The sequence below is a fragment of the Carcharodon carcharias genome, chromosome 16, assembly GCF_017639515.1.
Source record: "Carcharodon carcharias isolate sCarCar2 chromosome 16, sCarCar2.pri, whole genome shotgun sequence".
In the NCBI taxonomy this organism is placed as follows: Eukaryota; Metazoa; Chordata; class Chondrichthyes; order Lamniformes; family Lamnidae; genus Carcharodon; species Carcharodon carcharias.
In genome coordinates, this window is record NC_054482.1 from 25,711,745 (window position 1) to 25,728,017 (window position 16,273).

General features: G+C 40.7%; 2 protein-coding genes across 6 annotated transcripts in view; one reads left to right on the plus strand and one right to left on the minus strand.

Moving 5' to 3' along the window:
• Positions 1 to 16,273, minus strand: part of klhl20 (kelch-like family member 20) — a 90,066-nt gene that overhangs the window by 62,889 nt on the left and 10,904 nt on the right. For 2 of the 5 annotated variants that reach the window (XR_005945480.1, XM_041207920.1), the window contains exon 1: positions 8,150 to 8,200. The exons of the other annotated variants lie outside the window; for them this stretch is intronic. Coding sequence is in view for 1 of the 2 variants with exons in the window: in XM_041207920.1 (XP_041063854.1) it covers positions 8,150 to 8,199 (50 nt within the window). In the remaining variant the exon portion in view is untranslated. Of the gene's footprint in view, positions 1 to 8,149; positions 8,201 to 16,273 lie in introns of those variants that run through there. 5 annotated transcript variants of the gene reach the window in all.
• The window catches only part of ankrd45 (ankyrin repeat domain 45), an 85,944-nt gene that overhangs the window by 26,972 nt on the left and 42,699 nt on the right, over positions 1 to 16,273 (plus strand). The gene's annotated exons all lie outside the window — the stretch shown is intronic.

The window sequence follows — 16,273 nt, forward strand, 5'->3', positions numbered from 1 at the left end:
AACATCCTCAGGGTCTCCCAAAGATTTCAAGACCATTTTTTGCAAAAGTTCCCACAAACAGCAGGATAAATGCCACTTTTTTTGGTGGCGTTGCTTGAGGGATGAATTTTGGCCAGGACAATACTCCAGAAGCAGTCTCAGCAAGGCTATATACAGTTGCAGCAAGACTTATTTGCTCCTGTAGTCAAATCATCTTGCAATGAAAGCCAACATACCATTTTCCTTCCTAATTGCTTGCTGCCCCTGCATGTTAGCTTTCATGTAGTCCTTTCAATTCATCAGTATTGGGCTCGATGCTTAAGCAGGCATACCATTTTCATACAACTGTGTTGCTCTTGGTAGTTTTCTTAAATATAACAAAAACTTCCTCTACCACAGAAAGAATGGATGTCTATCAGACAAATATGCAGTAGGTATGGTCTTACCCTTCCAAACTTCATTAGCGTTTTAAAAACAACATGATTTTATTTCTGGTTTTTGGAAAAGGTTTTCCCTGCGAAGATAGTTTTCAAGCTAATTGCATTTATTTCATTTTCTACAGTTAAACCTTAACCTTCGCAGCACTAAAAATCTCTAAAATATTACTATGAACCATGAACTAGGTATTTATAACACAATGAATCACTTTATGTTTGTTTACAAACTTCACCCAACGCGCTTCATAAGATCACCCACATTTGAATCATCCTAAAGTCGTCTGTCATTGGGAGAATCAGAGACATAATGGATATCTGCTTTGGACATTCACAAGGTGCTTAAGATCCTGTGGTTTCTGCTGGTACATAACTCAGTCTCAGTCTGTACTGGTTTAGAAGAAATGAGCAATAGCATTATTGTACAACTTGGTCAATTTTGCCTGTGTTAAGTCCGACATTTACAAGGCTGAAGATACTGAACTGAATTGAGGATCAATAGCTCATATTTACAAGAACAGGGTCAACAACAGTTGACTCACTGAACCTATGACTAGGCGAGTAAGTGGGGAGAAAATTCAACGTGCAGTATTTTTCCAATTGCTTCAACGGATATGGTGAAAAGCAGGTTGGCTAACTATGCAGCACTTGTCTCAGATGTGTGGTCCATACTGCGTGAGCAGGCTGGGCTCATTTGTGACACACTTGTCACTTTGTGCCACAGCAATGGCAGAGTAACAGCCATCTTGTGTTCTGAGGTTGTGAGAATCACCAGGTGATTTCTCAGCCTGTGGCAAAATAACACTGTTCATTCTTTTTTAGGGTGTTTCTAACTTGCCAGATTTCTTCTTAACAAAGCTGACTTTTTAAAGAAAGGGTGGAGGTATCCCTAAACTTATCACACTTTATTAAATGAAAAACAAAGGCAAGGAGTAGATAAGAGAAGGAAAATTATAGGGATTATTACGAAGACAAATTAAATTAGTAGACTAAGCAAAAGGCTGAAAGGTAGGTACACCTTCCATAGGGATATATAACATCTATGTTTCCATGCCTCTACAAACAGAAAGCTGCTCATGGCTAACCATTTTGAAAATTTATAATCAAAATCTTCATGCACTGCCTAATGCAGTAGATTATAACAATTATCCTTCATCTCAAGGGATGAGAAATCCCAAGCAAAATATAATTTGACAGACATAACCCACCAGTTCCCACAGGACACAAACGTACAGTACAAAACAGCTCAAAAAATTCCCCAGTATTCACATTCAAATATATATGGCAGGATCAGAATTACACCACACTACGTTGACAGAGTAGGGAGCTTTACTGTACCTGGCCTAGGAGTGGCAGATGTTGGCATTAGGAAATTATAAAACTTAGACAGCCACCACCGCCACCCCACCCAACCCCTCCCACCCCATCAGCACTTAATGAGTACAAGATTAATTAAAACAAAAAGATAAATTAAATGAAAAATACAGCAGATCTGTAGCGGAACAGAATTAGGATAATGAAAGGTCATGTTAACTTTTTTTTATCTCCCCCCCCCACCCCTCAAACAGATGCTCCCTGACCTGCTGAGTATTTTCAGCCTTTTCTGTTTTATTATAAATGATAAATTAAATTGGGAGTTCTAGGTTCCATAATATTTACATTCTATGCTACTGCAACCTTTTGGCAATTTTGCAGCTTTTCAGGCAGCCAAGAGAAGAAATGAAATGCTTTCCTAAAACCCAGAATCAGAAAAAAGTCTCAATTTCAGATCTGGCACCATTTATCCCTCAGCCAATGCCATCTAAACAAATTGCATGGCCAGTTGCTTCATTACAGACTGTAGGATCATGCTATGTGTAAACTGGCTGCAGTTTTTAAACGTACAAAACAGTGACTATCAAAAATAATTCCTTGGTTTTGAGATGTCCTGAGGACAAGTTGGATTCCACTGGCATGTGAGTGGTTCCATTAATACTTAATCCTATATAAACCTTGCTTGAACAAGTCCAATTCAACTGAAATAGTACCTCTCAATAAACATACATGTATTTTAATGCAAAGGAGAACAGGTAAGTATCACATGCAACTGAGGGAGACAAAAACAGCCAAGAGATTAGCCAAGAGGTCTCTGGAAAGAAGTAGTACAGAATTGTGGCAGTAATATCAAAAACTTTTTCAGCTATATCAGAAGGCCATTAAGGATCTATAGGTCCACTGAGGGATTCAGTGGGGCAGATTCAAACTGATTCTGACGATACAGCCGTTTTGCATCAGTCTACACTCCCGATGACAGTGTTTATATTCCAGATAGGGTTTGCTCTGTACTGAATGGTAATGAATGACAGAAATGTCATCATGGATAGATCAGAGAAACTCAAAATTGATTGGGCTCCAGGTTCAGGTAATGTCCGTGCAAAGGTGATTAAAGAGATGGGACAAGTGCTCTTGTGAGCTGCATGTCAATATCTTCAATAGCTCAACACAGCTTAAGACAGCTCCTCTGGACAGGGAGCAAGCTCACTTAGATTCTGTTGTCAAAAATTGGAACAATGGAGATCAGCCTTTACATCCATTGCTGGCAAGGTTTCAGAAGGGTTCAAGATGCTCTTTCACTGCCATTGGATGTCCTTGATTAGAGGTCGACATCTACTCAGGGTTGCAAGTTTTTGCCATGGGCTTTCAAATGACTGAGCAGGGCAAATCTCGACTCATAGATCTATAGGCACATGGGGCAGGACGAGTAGAATGATCCAAAGTACAGAAATTGTTTGCTTTTCTTCCCTTCTCTGCTGACACTGCCTCATCATTAATGTGTTGGGACTCGAAGCGTGATGCAGTTGGATGGACAATGGTCACCATTATGAATGATTGGTAGCAAACTCCTCCCAGTCATTAAATTCAATGCTGCTGCACTTTAAGGAGAGCTTCATAGTGTCTTTGAAGCATTTTCTTTGTCCTCCCTTGGAATGTTGGCCATTTGAGTGTTGCGAGAACTCTCCTGAACAGCAGAGAATTGGACCTGTCAATGGAAGATGGTTTTTGGCCATCCAGAGACAGTGTCCTATCCATTGAAATTGATTTGGAGGTGGGTCTGGAGGACACCAGTGTTTGTTGACGGTCCTCTAATTTAATTGGGAGGATGTGGTGGAGATATTGTTAATCAAATTTCTCTAGCACTGTTATATGTCACTGATATACAGTCCTAATCCCACTGTAGTACAGGAGAGCAGTGACAACAACTACTCTGTAGACTAGGTCTTTCATTGACTCTGTTGTCAAACACTCGCTGCCATAATTTTGAGAGAGTTGAACTGATGCAGCTGGCTATAAGGTGGCCAAGGCTGGGACCTGAATATTGAAGTGCATTTGACATTTTGAAAAGACAGAAAGCCAAGAAAAAGTGGTGGAATAGCTCTGTTAATTAAGGATGTCATGTATAGTAGCGGGAGATATCCTTAGCTCAAAAGAGCAAGATGTAGATCCACAAATCCACAGCAATGTGATTGACACTTAAATGCCCTCCGAAATGGCCTAGTAAGCCACTCAGCTGTATCAAACCTCTACAAGGTCTAAATGAAAGGAATGAAACCAGGCAGACCATCCAGACATCAGAAACGAACAGCAAACTCAGCCCTGTCGACTCTGCAAAGTCCTCCTTACTAACATCTGGGGGCTGGTGCTAAAATTGGGAGAGCTGTTTCTCAGGATAATCAAGCAACAGCCTGACATAGGAATCATAGCTCATAATGTCCCAAACACCACCATTACCAACCCTGGGTATGTCTTGTTCCACCAGGACAGACCCAGCAGAGAACGCAGCACAGTGGTATACAGTCAGGAGGGAGCTGCCCGAGGTCCTCCTCATTGACTCAGGACTCCATGAAGTTTCATCACATCAGATCAAACATGGGCAATGAAAACTCCTGCTGATTACCATACACCATGCCTCCCTCAGTTGATGAATCAATGCTCCTCCATGTTGAACACCACTTGGAGGGATTTGTGCCAGGCAATAACCATCTCCAACAAGGGAGGATCTAACCATCATGCCATGACAGTCAATGGCATTACCATTACTGAATCCCCCATTATCAACATCCTGGGGTGGGGGGGGGTTACCATTGACCAGAAACTGAACTGGACTAGCCACATATATATTTTGGCTACAAGAGCAGGTCAGAGGCTAGGAAACCTGCAGCGAGTAACTCACATCCTGACTCCCCAAAACCTGTCTGCCATCTACAAGGCACAAGTTAGGAGTGTGATGGAATACTCTCCACTTGCCTGGATGAGTGCAATTCCAACAATACTCAGGAAGCTTGACACCATTCATGACAAAGTAGCCCGCTTGATTGGTATCCCATCCACAAATATTCACTCCCTCCACCACAAGATGCATTGCAGGAACTCAGCAAACCTTCTTAGCATCTTCCAAACTCAAGACCACTACCATCTAGAAGGACAAAGGCTGCATCTTTGGAACACCACCATCTGGAAGTTCTCCTCCAAGACACTCACCATCCTGACTTGGATATATATTGCCATTCCTTCAATGTCGCTGGGTCAAAATCCTGCAACTCCTTCCCTAACAGCACTGTGGGTGTACCTACAACATATGGACTGTTCAAGAAAACAGCTCACCACTACCTTCTAAGGGCAAGCAGGTATGGGCAATAGATGCTGGCCTAGCCAGTGAAGCCCACATCCCATGAATGAATTTTTTAAAACGTAGAATCATTTAGGTAGAGATAAGAAATAAAAAATAAGTGTTCACTTGCAGGAGTAGTTTATAGGCCTCTTAACAGTAGTTAGGGTACAGCAATAATCATGGGTGCCTTTAATATATAGGTAGATTGGGCAAATCAGATTGGCAAAGGTGGTCTGGATAATTAGTTCATTGAATGAAATTGGGATAATTTCTTAGAGCAGTATGTTCTGGTGACAACCAGACAACAGGCTACTCGAGATCTTGTAACTCTTTCGAGTACAAACCCGTTTCCATCTGTTTCAGATGAAGTTACATTGTTTCATAGTTTGCCATTGTGAGATTTGAACTCTTGATCTTGGGGTTACAAACCCAGTACCATAACCACTTGGCTATTTAGGCCAAGCCTTCGAGATCTTGTAATATGCAACGAGACAGGTTAATCGATAACTACTAGGCAACAGCAATCATAGCAAATTAGAATTTCACATTCAGTTTGAAGGGGAGAAGTGTGGATCTAAGACTAGTGTTTAAATCTAAATAAAGATAATTATAAGGGTACGAAGCAGAGCTGGCTAAAGTGAACTGGGAAACTAGGTTAAAAGGTAGGACAGTAAAGAGGCAATGGTAGACTTTTAAGGAGATATTTAATAACACTCAGCAAAGATTTATCCCAGTGAGAAAGAATTACTCTTTGAGAAGGATGCATCATCTATGCTTAACTAAGGAAGTTAAGCATGGTATCAAATTCAAAGAAACACAGTACACATCAGCAAGTTTTAGTGCTATGCCAGAAGATTGGACTGTATTTAAGGACCAGGAAAGAAGGACTTAAAGAAAAAAAGGGAGAAAGTAGAGTATGAGAGAAAGCTAGCTTGAAATATAAAAAGATAATAGGAGTTTATACAAATATTTGAATAGTAAGAGAAAAACCGAAGCGAGTGTCGGTCCTCAGTAGAGAGTCTAGGGAATTAATAACGGAAAACAAGGAAATGGCTGAAGTGTTGAACAGGTATTTTGTGTCTGTCCACTGTAGAAGTCTTAGAAAATTTCCCATAGATTCTTGAAAATCAAGAGGTGAAGGGGAGGGAGGAGCTTAAAACAATTATTATCACCAGGGGAAAGATACTGGCAAAACATTTAGACCTAAAGGCTGTCAAGTCCCCAGGATTTGATGATCGGCATCCTAGGGTCTTAAGCGAAGCGGCTACAGAGGTAATACAAGTATTAGTTATAATCTTCCAAAATTCCTTAGATTCTGGAAAAGTCCCAACGGATTGGAAAATAGCAAACATAACACTTTTATTCAAGAAAGCAGAGAGACAGAAAGTAGGAAACTATAGGCCAGTTAGCCTAACATCTATCATAGGGAAATTGCTGGAATCTATTATTGAGGAGGTCTATCATCGGGAATTTGCTGGAATCTATTATTGAGGAGGTTATAGCAGGACATTTAGAAACTCATAATGGGATCAGGCAGAGTCAACATGGTTTTGTGAAAGAGAAATTGTATTTACCTAATTCATTAGAGCTCTTTGAGGAAGTAATAAGCAAAGTGGATAAGGGGGAACCTGTAGATGCGTTGTACTTGGATCTCCAAAAGACATTTGATAAGGTGCCACATCAAAAGTTACAGTACTAAATCAACTAAAAGTCCATGGTGTAACAGGTAAGATTTTAGCATGGAGAAAGGATTGGTTAGCTAACAGGAAACAAAGAGTAGGGCTAAATGGGTCATTTTGGGTTGGCAAGCTGTAACGAGTGGACTGCCACAGGGATCAGTGCTGGGCCTCAACTATTTACAATCTATATCAGATTAAATTTGCTGATGACACCAAAATAGATAGGAAAGTAAGTTGTCAAAGAGGAGGTAAAAAGTCTACATAGGGATATAAATAGGTTAAGCGAGTGGGCAAAAATACGGCAGATGGAGTATAATGTGGGGAAATGTGAACTTGTCCACTTTGGCAGGAAGGATAGGAAAGCAGTAAACTATTTAAATTGTGAGAGATTGCAGAACTTGGTGGTACAGAGGGATCTGAGTTTCCTAGTATATGAATCACAAAAGGTTAGTATGCAGGTACAGCAAATGATTAGGAAGGCAAATGGCACGTTGGTGTTTATTGCAAGGGGAATGGAAAATAAAAGTAGGGAAGCTATACTGCAGCTGTACAGGGCCTCGGTGAGACTGCATCTGGAGTACTGTGTACAGTTTTGGTCTCCTTATTTTAAAAAGGGTATAATTGCATCTGAAGCAGTTCAGAAAAGGTTCACTCAACTGATTCCTGGAATGGATGAGTTACCTTAAGAGGAAAGGTTGAACAGATTGAGCCTATACCCATTGAAGCTTAGAAGGAGAGGTGACCTTATTGAAACATAAAAGATCCTGAGGGGACTTAATAGGGTGGATACCAAGAGGATGTTTCCTCTTGTGGGGAAGACTGGTACTAAAAATAAGAGGTCTCTCTTTTATGATGGAGATGAGGAGAATGTTTTTCTCTCAGAGTCATTAGCCTCTTTAATTCTCTTCCCTAGAAGGCGGGGCTGGTCATTGAGTAATTCAGGGCAGAGTTAGATTTTTGATAGACAAGTGTTATGGCTGGATGGGAAGAGTGTGCAGTTTATCTAGCCCCGCTACTCCACAAGCCATACCACTAGTGTAAATGTTTAACTCACTTATCTACCAATTATCTACCTTTGGTACCGTTTAGACCCAAAATAATAGGGGCTTTAACTTGGCTTCTTTCAGTAAGCTCAGAATATTGATTTATTATAAAACAAAACTTATTTTTTAAAACAAGCTGCAAGAACCGGTTAACACACAATTGGTAATCTGAAAGTGTAACTATCTATCCCTTTTACAATTCTCCAGTGTGCGCACACAAACACAAATAGGGTCTTTGCAGAGATGGGCAGCTGAAGAAAAAGCTTAACGAAAAGAATAAAGTTTGCAGGGTTTTGACGCTATTGATCTGGTGCTCCTCATACGAGTACAGGTCGCTAGTCCCAATAGATGGCTGGAGGTTCTTACCAATGGAGCTTCACTGCGGAAGAAAATGGAGCTGGATAAATCCTTCTCATCTTAGCCTCTTGGGTTTCCAAATACAGATAAGTGCCCCTGAGATGAGGATTCCTAGCTGAATACCGATAACCACACTGTATTTCAAGCATGGCAAGGAGAGTGCTAGCTAGACAGCTTTTCCCCTTCTCAGTTCATTCCCAACTGAGTTCAAAATAACAAGTTCAAAACATGAAGCTCCTCCATCAGGCGATTTCCAGTAAAACACCAGGCCTTTGCCTTAAAACAGCTTTACTTTCTATCAATTAAAGTGATTGCAGTTCAAATAGACAAACAGCTCTCCTCCACAATTGCCATGGTCATTTAGCTGATGACACGCGATTTCTTGGAAAAGACATGCTTGCTTGCTCCAGTCCAAGATGAACTTATGACCTTTTTTTTTAAAAAAGACCCAGGTCAGCTCTAAAGTGTCCAAATAATGCAATGTCCTTCCAAATTTTAAAAGAAAATATAGCTCTTGTAGATATGGTTCCAACACAAGGGAGTCAAGGTTATGGGGAAGTTTGTGGGAGGGGCAGGAGGAAAGACAGGAAAGTGGAGTTGAGACCACAATCGGATCAGCCATGATCTTATCGAGTGTCGGAGCATGCTTGAAGGCCATTCTGCCCTGTTTCTACTCCTGTTCCTATGATTTGGTGCTGGATCTCCTCATCAGTTCTGGCCTTCTGAGATTGGCGACTGCTAAGGTATAGGAAATGCTCAACATATTCCAGAGTCTCTCCTTCAACAACTATGACTGGAATATTTGGCTGACCGGGTGTGGAATAACATGAGTTTTCTTTTTACAACATTCAAGGATAGGCTGAGTTTCTTGTATGCAGAACTGAAGAGATCAATCGTGGCTTACAAATCTGGTGATCAACAACAAACTGAAGATAATGTACATCTATAGTGGTCAGTTTAGTTTCGGAGGAAACCGAGGGTAAAGAGTTTTCCATCTGGACAGCATTTAATACTGACTCCAGAGGTAAACGATGAGGTAATTAAGCACTGTTGGGGGCTATCATACGGCCTTGCCTGATCCCAGTCCTGATTCTGATTGCATCTGTTTCCGATCTCCCACTCAAGACAGCTGCAGTCATATCATGATGAAGCAATTGCAGATTAGAGCACAATCCACAGAATCTCGTGATTTATTGCATCAAATGCTGTGGTTTGCAATGAAGAGTTCCTGGTATTGGTCTCAACTTTTTTCTTGGACTTGCCTGGCAACATAGGCCACGTTAGAGGTTCCTCTGGAAGGTCTAAAGCCATACTGTGTCTCTGGGGGGATTTCCTCAGCCACAGGAAGTGGGCGATTCAGAAGAATGCATGTCAGGATTTTCCCTGCTGTGGACAAGAGGGCATTACCTTGATGGTTAACACAGCATGTTTTATCTCCCTTCTCAAAGACACATATGATTGTCGAATTGCTGATCTCCTCGGGGTGGTGGGGGTGGGGTGTGGGGGTGGGGATGTGGGGGGCGGGTGGGTGGGGTGTTGGTGGTGGTGGTGGTGGTGTAGGGTGAGTGGGAGAATGGGGGAGTAGTTTTCACTCCCAAATCCATAGGATGAGTGCAGGAAGTCTTTATGTGAGCAAAGGTCCACTAACTTTGAAGCTGGAATACCATCGAGATGCACGCTTTGCTGTTTTCATCTGTTTGATTGCTTGTGGCAGCTCTCCCATTGATGGTGGTTCACCCATGCATTCTACCACATGGGACGAGCCTGGAGGATAACAGTTGCCACCATGGATTTACAGCTGAAAGGTTGTTGAAAGTGTGCTTTTCAGCACTGACAGATGGATGCAGTCTAAAAGTACTCAATGGCAGAACAGGCAAAAGAAAACTGTATGTTTCACGGGCTGCAAAGGCAGAAGGCGGCTGCAGCGATAAGGTGGTCCCAGGCATCGTGGCTCAACATGTCACTGAAATCTGACCAGCAATCTGTCCTTATGATCACAAAAAATGGAATAGAACTATTAGAAATTCTTCCAGAAAAACAAGCTGTTGCTTACAAATTTGGTAAGATGTTTTTGAGGATTAGGGTGTCCTACTGCATGAATCACAAAAGGTTAGTATGCAGGTACAGTAGGTAATTAGGAAAGCTAATAGAATGTTATCATTTATTGTGAAGGGAATTGATTACAAAAGTATGGAGGTTATGCTTCAGTTGTACAGGGCATACCTGGAGTATTGCATACAATACTAGTGTCCTTATTCAAAGAAAGCTGTAAGTGTGTTAGCAGTTCAGAGAAGGTTTATTAAGCTAATAGCAGGAATGGGCAGGTTGTCTTATGAGGAAAGGCTGGACGGGTTAGGCTTGTATCCACTGGAATTTAGAAGAGTAAGAGGTGACTTAATTGAAACCTTGAGGGGTATTGACAGGGTCAATGTGGAGAGGAAGTTTCCTCTTGTGGGAGAATCTAGAACTAGAGTTACTATTTAAAAATAAGGGGACGCTCATTTAAGACAGGGATGAGGAGAATTTTTTTCTCTCAGAATGTTGTGAGTCTTTGGAACTCTTCCTCAAAAGGCAGCGGAAGCAGAGTCTTTGGATATTTTCAAGGCAGAGCTAGACAAATTCTTGACTAACAAGAGGGTGAAAAGTTATCAGGGATAAGCAAGAATGTGGGGTTGAGGTTACATTCAGATCAGCCATGATCTTATTGAATGGCACAACAAGCTCAAGGGGCCGAGTGGCCTACTCCTGCTCCTAATTCATATGTTCGTAAGTTGTTCGGTTAGCAAATGAAAGAAATCCAATACATTGTCTACCTGGACGTTCAGAAAGCTTTTAATAAAGGTACATCACCCTAAGTTACTTCATTAGTTAGATTCTTTTGATATCAATAGGAATTGCTCCAATCCTCTAGCCAAAATTGCCAAGAGTGGCTTGATGGCACCACTACAGACCAAGCTGGTCCGAGTCCAAAAGGACATAGCTGCTAGACTTGAGTCTACAGCAGGTGGTTAGGGAACACCATACTTGACCTCATCCTCACCAATCTGCCTGCCACAGATACATCTGTCCATGACAGTCCTTGAGGAGACGATGTCCCGTCTTCACATTGAGGATACTCTCCATCCAGCTTGGGCTGACAAGTAGCAAGTAACATTCATGCCACACAAGTGCCAGGCAATGACCATCTCCAACAAGAGAGAATCTAACCATCACCACTTGATATTTAATGATACCATCGTTGAATCCCTCACTATCAACAATCTGGGGGTTACCATTGACCAGAAACTGAACTGGACTAGCCATATAAATACTCTGGTTACAACAGCAGGTCAGAAACTGCGGCGAATAACTCACCTCCTGATTCCCCAAAGCCTGGTTCACCATCTACAAGGCACAAGTCAGGAGTGTGACGGAATACTCTCCACGACCTGGATGAGTGTAGCTCCAACAACATTCAAGAAGCTTGACACTATCCAGGACAAAGCAGAACACTTGATTAGCACCCCTTCCACAAGCGTTCACTCCCTCCATCACCGACAAACAGTGGCAGCAGCATGTACCATCTACAAGATGCACTGCAGAAAGTCACCAAGGCTCCGTCAGCAGAACCTTCCAAATCCACAACCTCTACCATCTAGAAAGACAAAGGCAGCAGATACATGGGAACACCACCACCTGGAAGTTATCCACCAAGCCCCTCATTTTCCTGCCTTGGAAATATATTGCCGTTCCTTCACTGTCACTGGGTCAAAATCCTGGAACTTCCTCCCTAAGAGCACTGTGGGTGTACCTACACCACCGGGACTGCAATAGCTCACCACCACCTTCTCAAGGGCAATTAGTGATGGGCAATATAGCCAGTGATGCCTACATCCCGTAAATGAATAAAAACAGTTGACGAGTTCACAACTGGGGCAGAGACTGCATCATATAGAAGGTAACACCTCGTCCACATGATCATCTCGATTGGTTTTGATCACTTAAGGGGATCAAGGAGGAACTTTCCTGAGAGATTTTTCCTTTAATTGTCCTGGGTTTTTTTTCTCTTTCTTTTTCCTCACTCAGAGAATTACATAGCTGTGGGGTGGGTGGCAAGGAAGTGTCTAGTCATGTTGTTTAGCCGTCATGACACACTTGATGGACTAAGGGGTCTTTTCTTGTCTGTCAATTTTGTACAGTCATATAATTTGTGACATCGAACATAAACTGGTTTAACGCACATCATATGCTGAGGAATCAACCTTGCAAAACAGAAAGCTTAAAGTGATTGAAGATTGTGGGGTTGACTAAAGGGAATGGCTACAAACTCAAAATGATAATTAGTTCAAATCTGGAATCAGCCTTCTGTACAGCTTTGTAACTAGGTTCATTATGGCGTTTGGGTGAAAGGAAGGCATTATTTTGTGACAATTAAAATGTCTTTCCTGTGCACTGAAAGGATGTTCACTGAAATATGTCCTTGCAAACTTATCATTCTCTCATTATATGGAATACAATCTGGAAAAAACAAGTTTCTATAAAAGAGGACCAAGGTTACAACTACAAAACACAGAAATTCTTATAATTTTTAAGCTGGCAGTCAAAAACAATTCCCCGCAACTGGAATTAATGGCTGTCAGTATCAAACAATGAAAACAGCTGGAAGATCAGACCAGAGACAGTCTGAATCGAATTAAATTATTGGAAAGGTAGAGGTCAGAGCCAGATTGCTTGGGCACCAGGAGTGGTAACTATCAGAATCAAAGAGATCAAACACCCGTTAGGCCACAGCTAGAGTACTGCACATGGTTTTGGTCACACTACAGGAAGGATATGATCATATTAGAGAGCACAGAGAAGGTTTATGAGAGTGTTATTGAGAATAGAGAATTTTAGCAATGAGGAAAAATTGGAAGGCTGGCGTTGTTTTCTTTGGAACAGAGGAGGCTGAGGAGAAATATAACTGAGGTGCATAGAATTGAGAGGCCTAGATAGAGTGAACAGGAAGAAAGTCTGTCACTTAACAGAGAGGTCAATAATTGGGGACATAGATCTAAAGTATCCGGTAAGATTGGGGAGGGGGGAAGGAAGATTTGAGGAGAATTTTTTCATCCAGGGAGTGGTGAGTATCTGGAACTCAATACCTGATAGATCTGCCTCTTTCACCCCTTCTTGCATATGAAAGGAGGGAAAGAGAAAACAGGGAACTACAGACCAGTTATCCTTAGATAAGTTGTTATAAAAATGCTGGGATTTATTATTCAGGAAGTCTCAACAATGTATTCAGAAAACCACAGTATGATGAGGATGCAACTAGTAGGATAGATAAAGGGGAGTCAGGAGACATGATATACTTCAATTTCCAAAAGACATTCGATAGGGTGCTCCACAAAAGGTCATGGTGTTAGGGTAATAACATTGGTATGAATGGAAGATTGGTTGACATACGGGAAGCAGAGAGTTGAGATAAACTGGACATTTTCAAGTTGGCAGGCCTTAACTAGTACAATGCAATAAGGATCACTGCTGGGTCCTCAGCTCTTTACAATCTACATTAATGAGTTAGACAAACAGACCACAGGTAAAGTAATTTCATTTTTAGAAGTAATTCATTTAATTAACATAATTCCGGCAAGCACTCAATGGATCATACTAACTCAATAACTCTAAATTTCAAGTTTCTTGATGATATAAAGTGAGGTGGAAATGTAAGCTGTGAGGAGGATATGAAGAGATATAGACAGGTTATGTGAGTGGGCAACAAATGGTAGATGGGAGTATAATTGGGATGGCACGGAAGTGAGAGGTTACTTACTTTAGTAGCAGGAATAGAAAAGCATAATATTTGTTAAAAGCATATAACGTTTAAATGGTGATGTTCAGATAGACTTGGGTGGACTTGTACAAGAAACACATAGTTAGCATGCAGCTTCAGCAAGCAATTAAGGCGGCAAATAGCATGTTGTCCTTTATTGCAAGAATCAAGTCTTGCCACAATTGTATACGGATTTGAGACCACACCAGGAGCATAATGCATATTTTTGGTCTCCATATTCAAGAAAGGATATACTTCTCTTAGAGATGGTACAGTAAAGGTTCATTAAATTGGTTCCTGGGATAAGAGGTTTAGTTGCCTCTATATTCTCTAGAGTTTAGGAGAATGAAAAGTGAAATCATTGAAACATGCAAGATTCTGAAGGGGCCTGAAAGGGTATGTAGTGAGAGGTTGTTTCTCCTGGCTGTGGAATTTAAAACTTAGCCTCAGGACAAGGGATTACTTATTTAAGACTGAGATGAAGAGAAATTTCTTCACTCATGGGGTCGTAAATCTTTGAAATTCTCCACTGAGGGTTATGGATGCTCAATCATTGAGTATATTCAAAGCTGGTTGGGATAGATTTTTGATTTGTCAGGGAATCAAGGAATATGGAGAGCCGGCAAGAAAATAGAACTGAGGCAGATATCAGCCAGGATCATATTAAGTGCTGGTGCAGGCTTGAGGGACCACATAGCCTTCTGCTGCTCCTGTCACTTCATAGTTTATGACAAATACATGTTTATTTAGCGTCCTACTACATTATAAATTCTACTCTTAATTGGAAGTTGCTTAATTCAAATTGAAATAATGTAACAAAAATGCCTTACTGTTTAATGTAATTTGCTTAATTCATACTGAAAAATATTATGACACAGCTGATGGTAAAGGCTAAGTTGCTCAAATCCCAGAGGGAAATTTGAAACAACTGTCATAAACCATTTTTGCAATTTGGATTTTTCGAGATGTAGGCTTTGAATTCAGTAGCGATAAGACCACTAAGTCTCAAGGGTTTTTTCTAAAACTAAATTAAACATTTATTAATGCAAGAAAGATTGTAAACACATACACATGTCTAAATGACAAAAAGCCCCTAATTAATCTCAGTTACACCCCCGTTAAGGCAACAGTAAATCTCATAGATTTAAACAGACTCCTGGCAGAGCACACCCTGGACAGTCGCATTCAAAATGAGTTTCTTTCAGCTCTTGCAGACAGACTTGAGGCTTACAGGCTGGAGGTTTCTCACACTTGTTGGATCTTAAAACGCCTCTACTTTACATACAATCTCCTTTCTCCTTTATACATATCTTTCTCTTTGAATGTAAATTTTCCATTGTATCACTAGGCTTTTAACTTTACCTCTTCTAACAATAACATCCTTTCATCCCACCAATTTTATTAGTAAACTGAAAAAGACATTACTTGTTTTTGGCGTCTTCTAGATAGGTGTAAGATTTCACCCGCAGTCTTGAATAGTTTTTTTTAACAAGTGCAAATTTACACTTTACCTTCTACCCTCCTTACGTTTACCTAATTAACATCTCAAAACTATTATATATCAAAGCACCCAGATTAGCCGGCTTTAATCCAATTAAGACACAAACATAGACACAGACCCCGTTAGGACTCTATTTTAAAAATAACTTGCAATAGCATTATAGACGTTAATATCTCATGGCAAAAATGTTATTTATTTCAAGCAAACAAAACTGAATTAATTGTATTTAGTAAATAAACTGTAAATAAACTGTAAATTTAGTAAATAAACATATCTAGTAAATACGACTTTTATTTTTGAAGTCCTTTTCCTCAAAGGAACTTTCAGGAGTATACCAAACCATAGTCTTAGAAAAAGGTTTCTTTAAGGAGAAGATCCCTAGGTGTGAATGCATTAACTTCCTTTATCTGAGCATTTTTTGCCTATATTCAAGCTTGCATTAAACCTCAATGGTACACTATAGGAGGCTGAGGACAGAAAGATCAGAGTGGGAGTGGGTTAGGTTACTCTTGCACTAAGGGCGCTTCCCTCAACAGGGTCCCCATTCCAAATTCAATATATCAATTAAAAAGAGAAAGACTGTTGCGTTTCTTGGCAAAAAGCACATGAATAGCACCAATGGAAATAGCGTCTGGCTTGACTGTCAATAATGGTCTCAGAGATACACAAAAAGGGATAATAGAGCACAACAGAAGTGAAGAGAGGTCACAGCAGTAAATCATAAATTGCTAGCATCACACATGCAAAGAACAGAAATAGGTCTTCTTCATCCTGTGCTATCGCTTAACTACTATCTTGAGTATTGCTGAAAAAAGAGAGACCTACTGTTGAAGCTTTT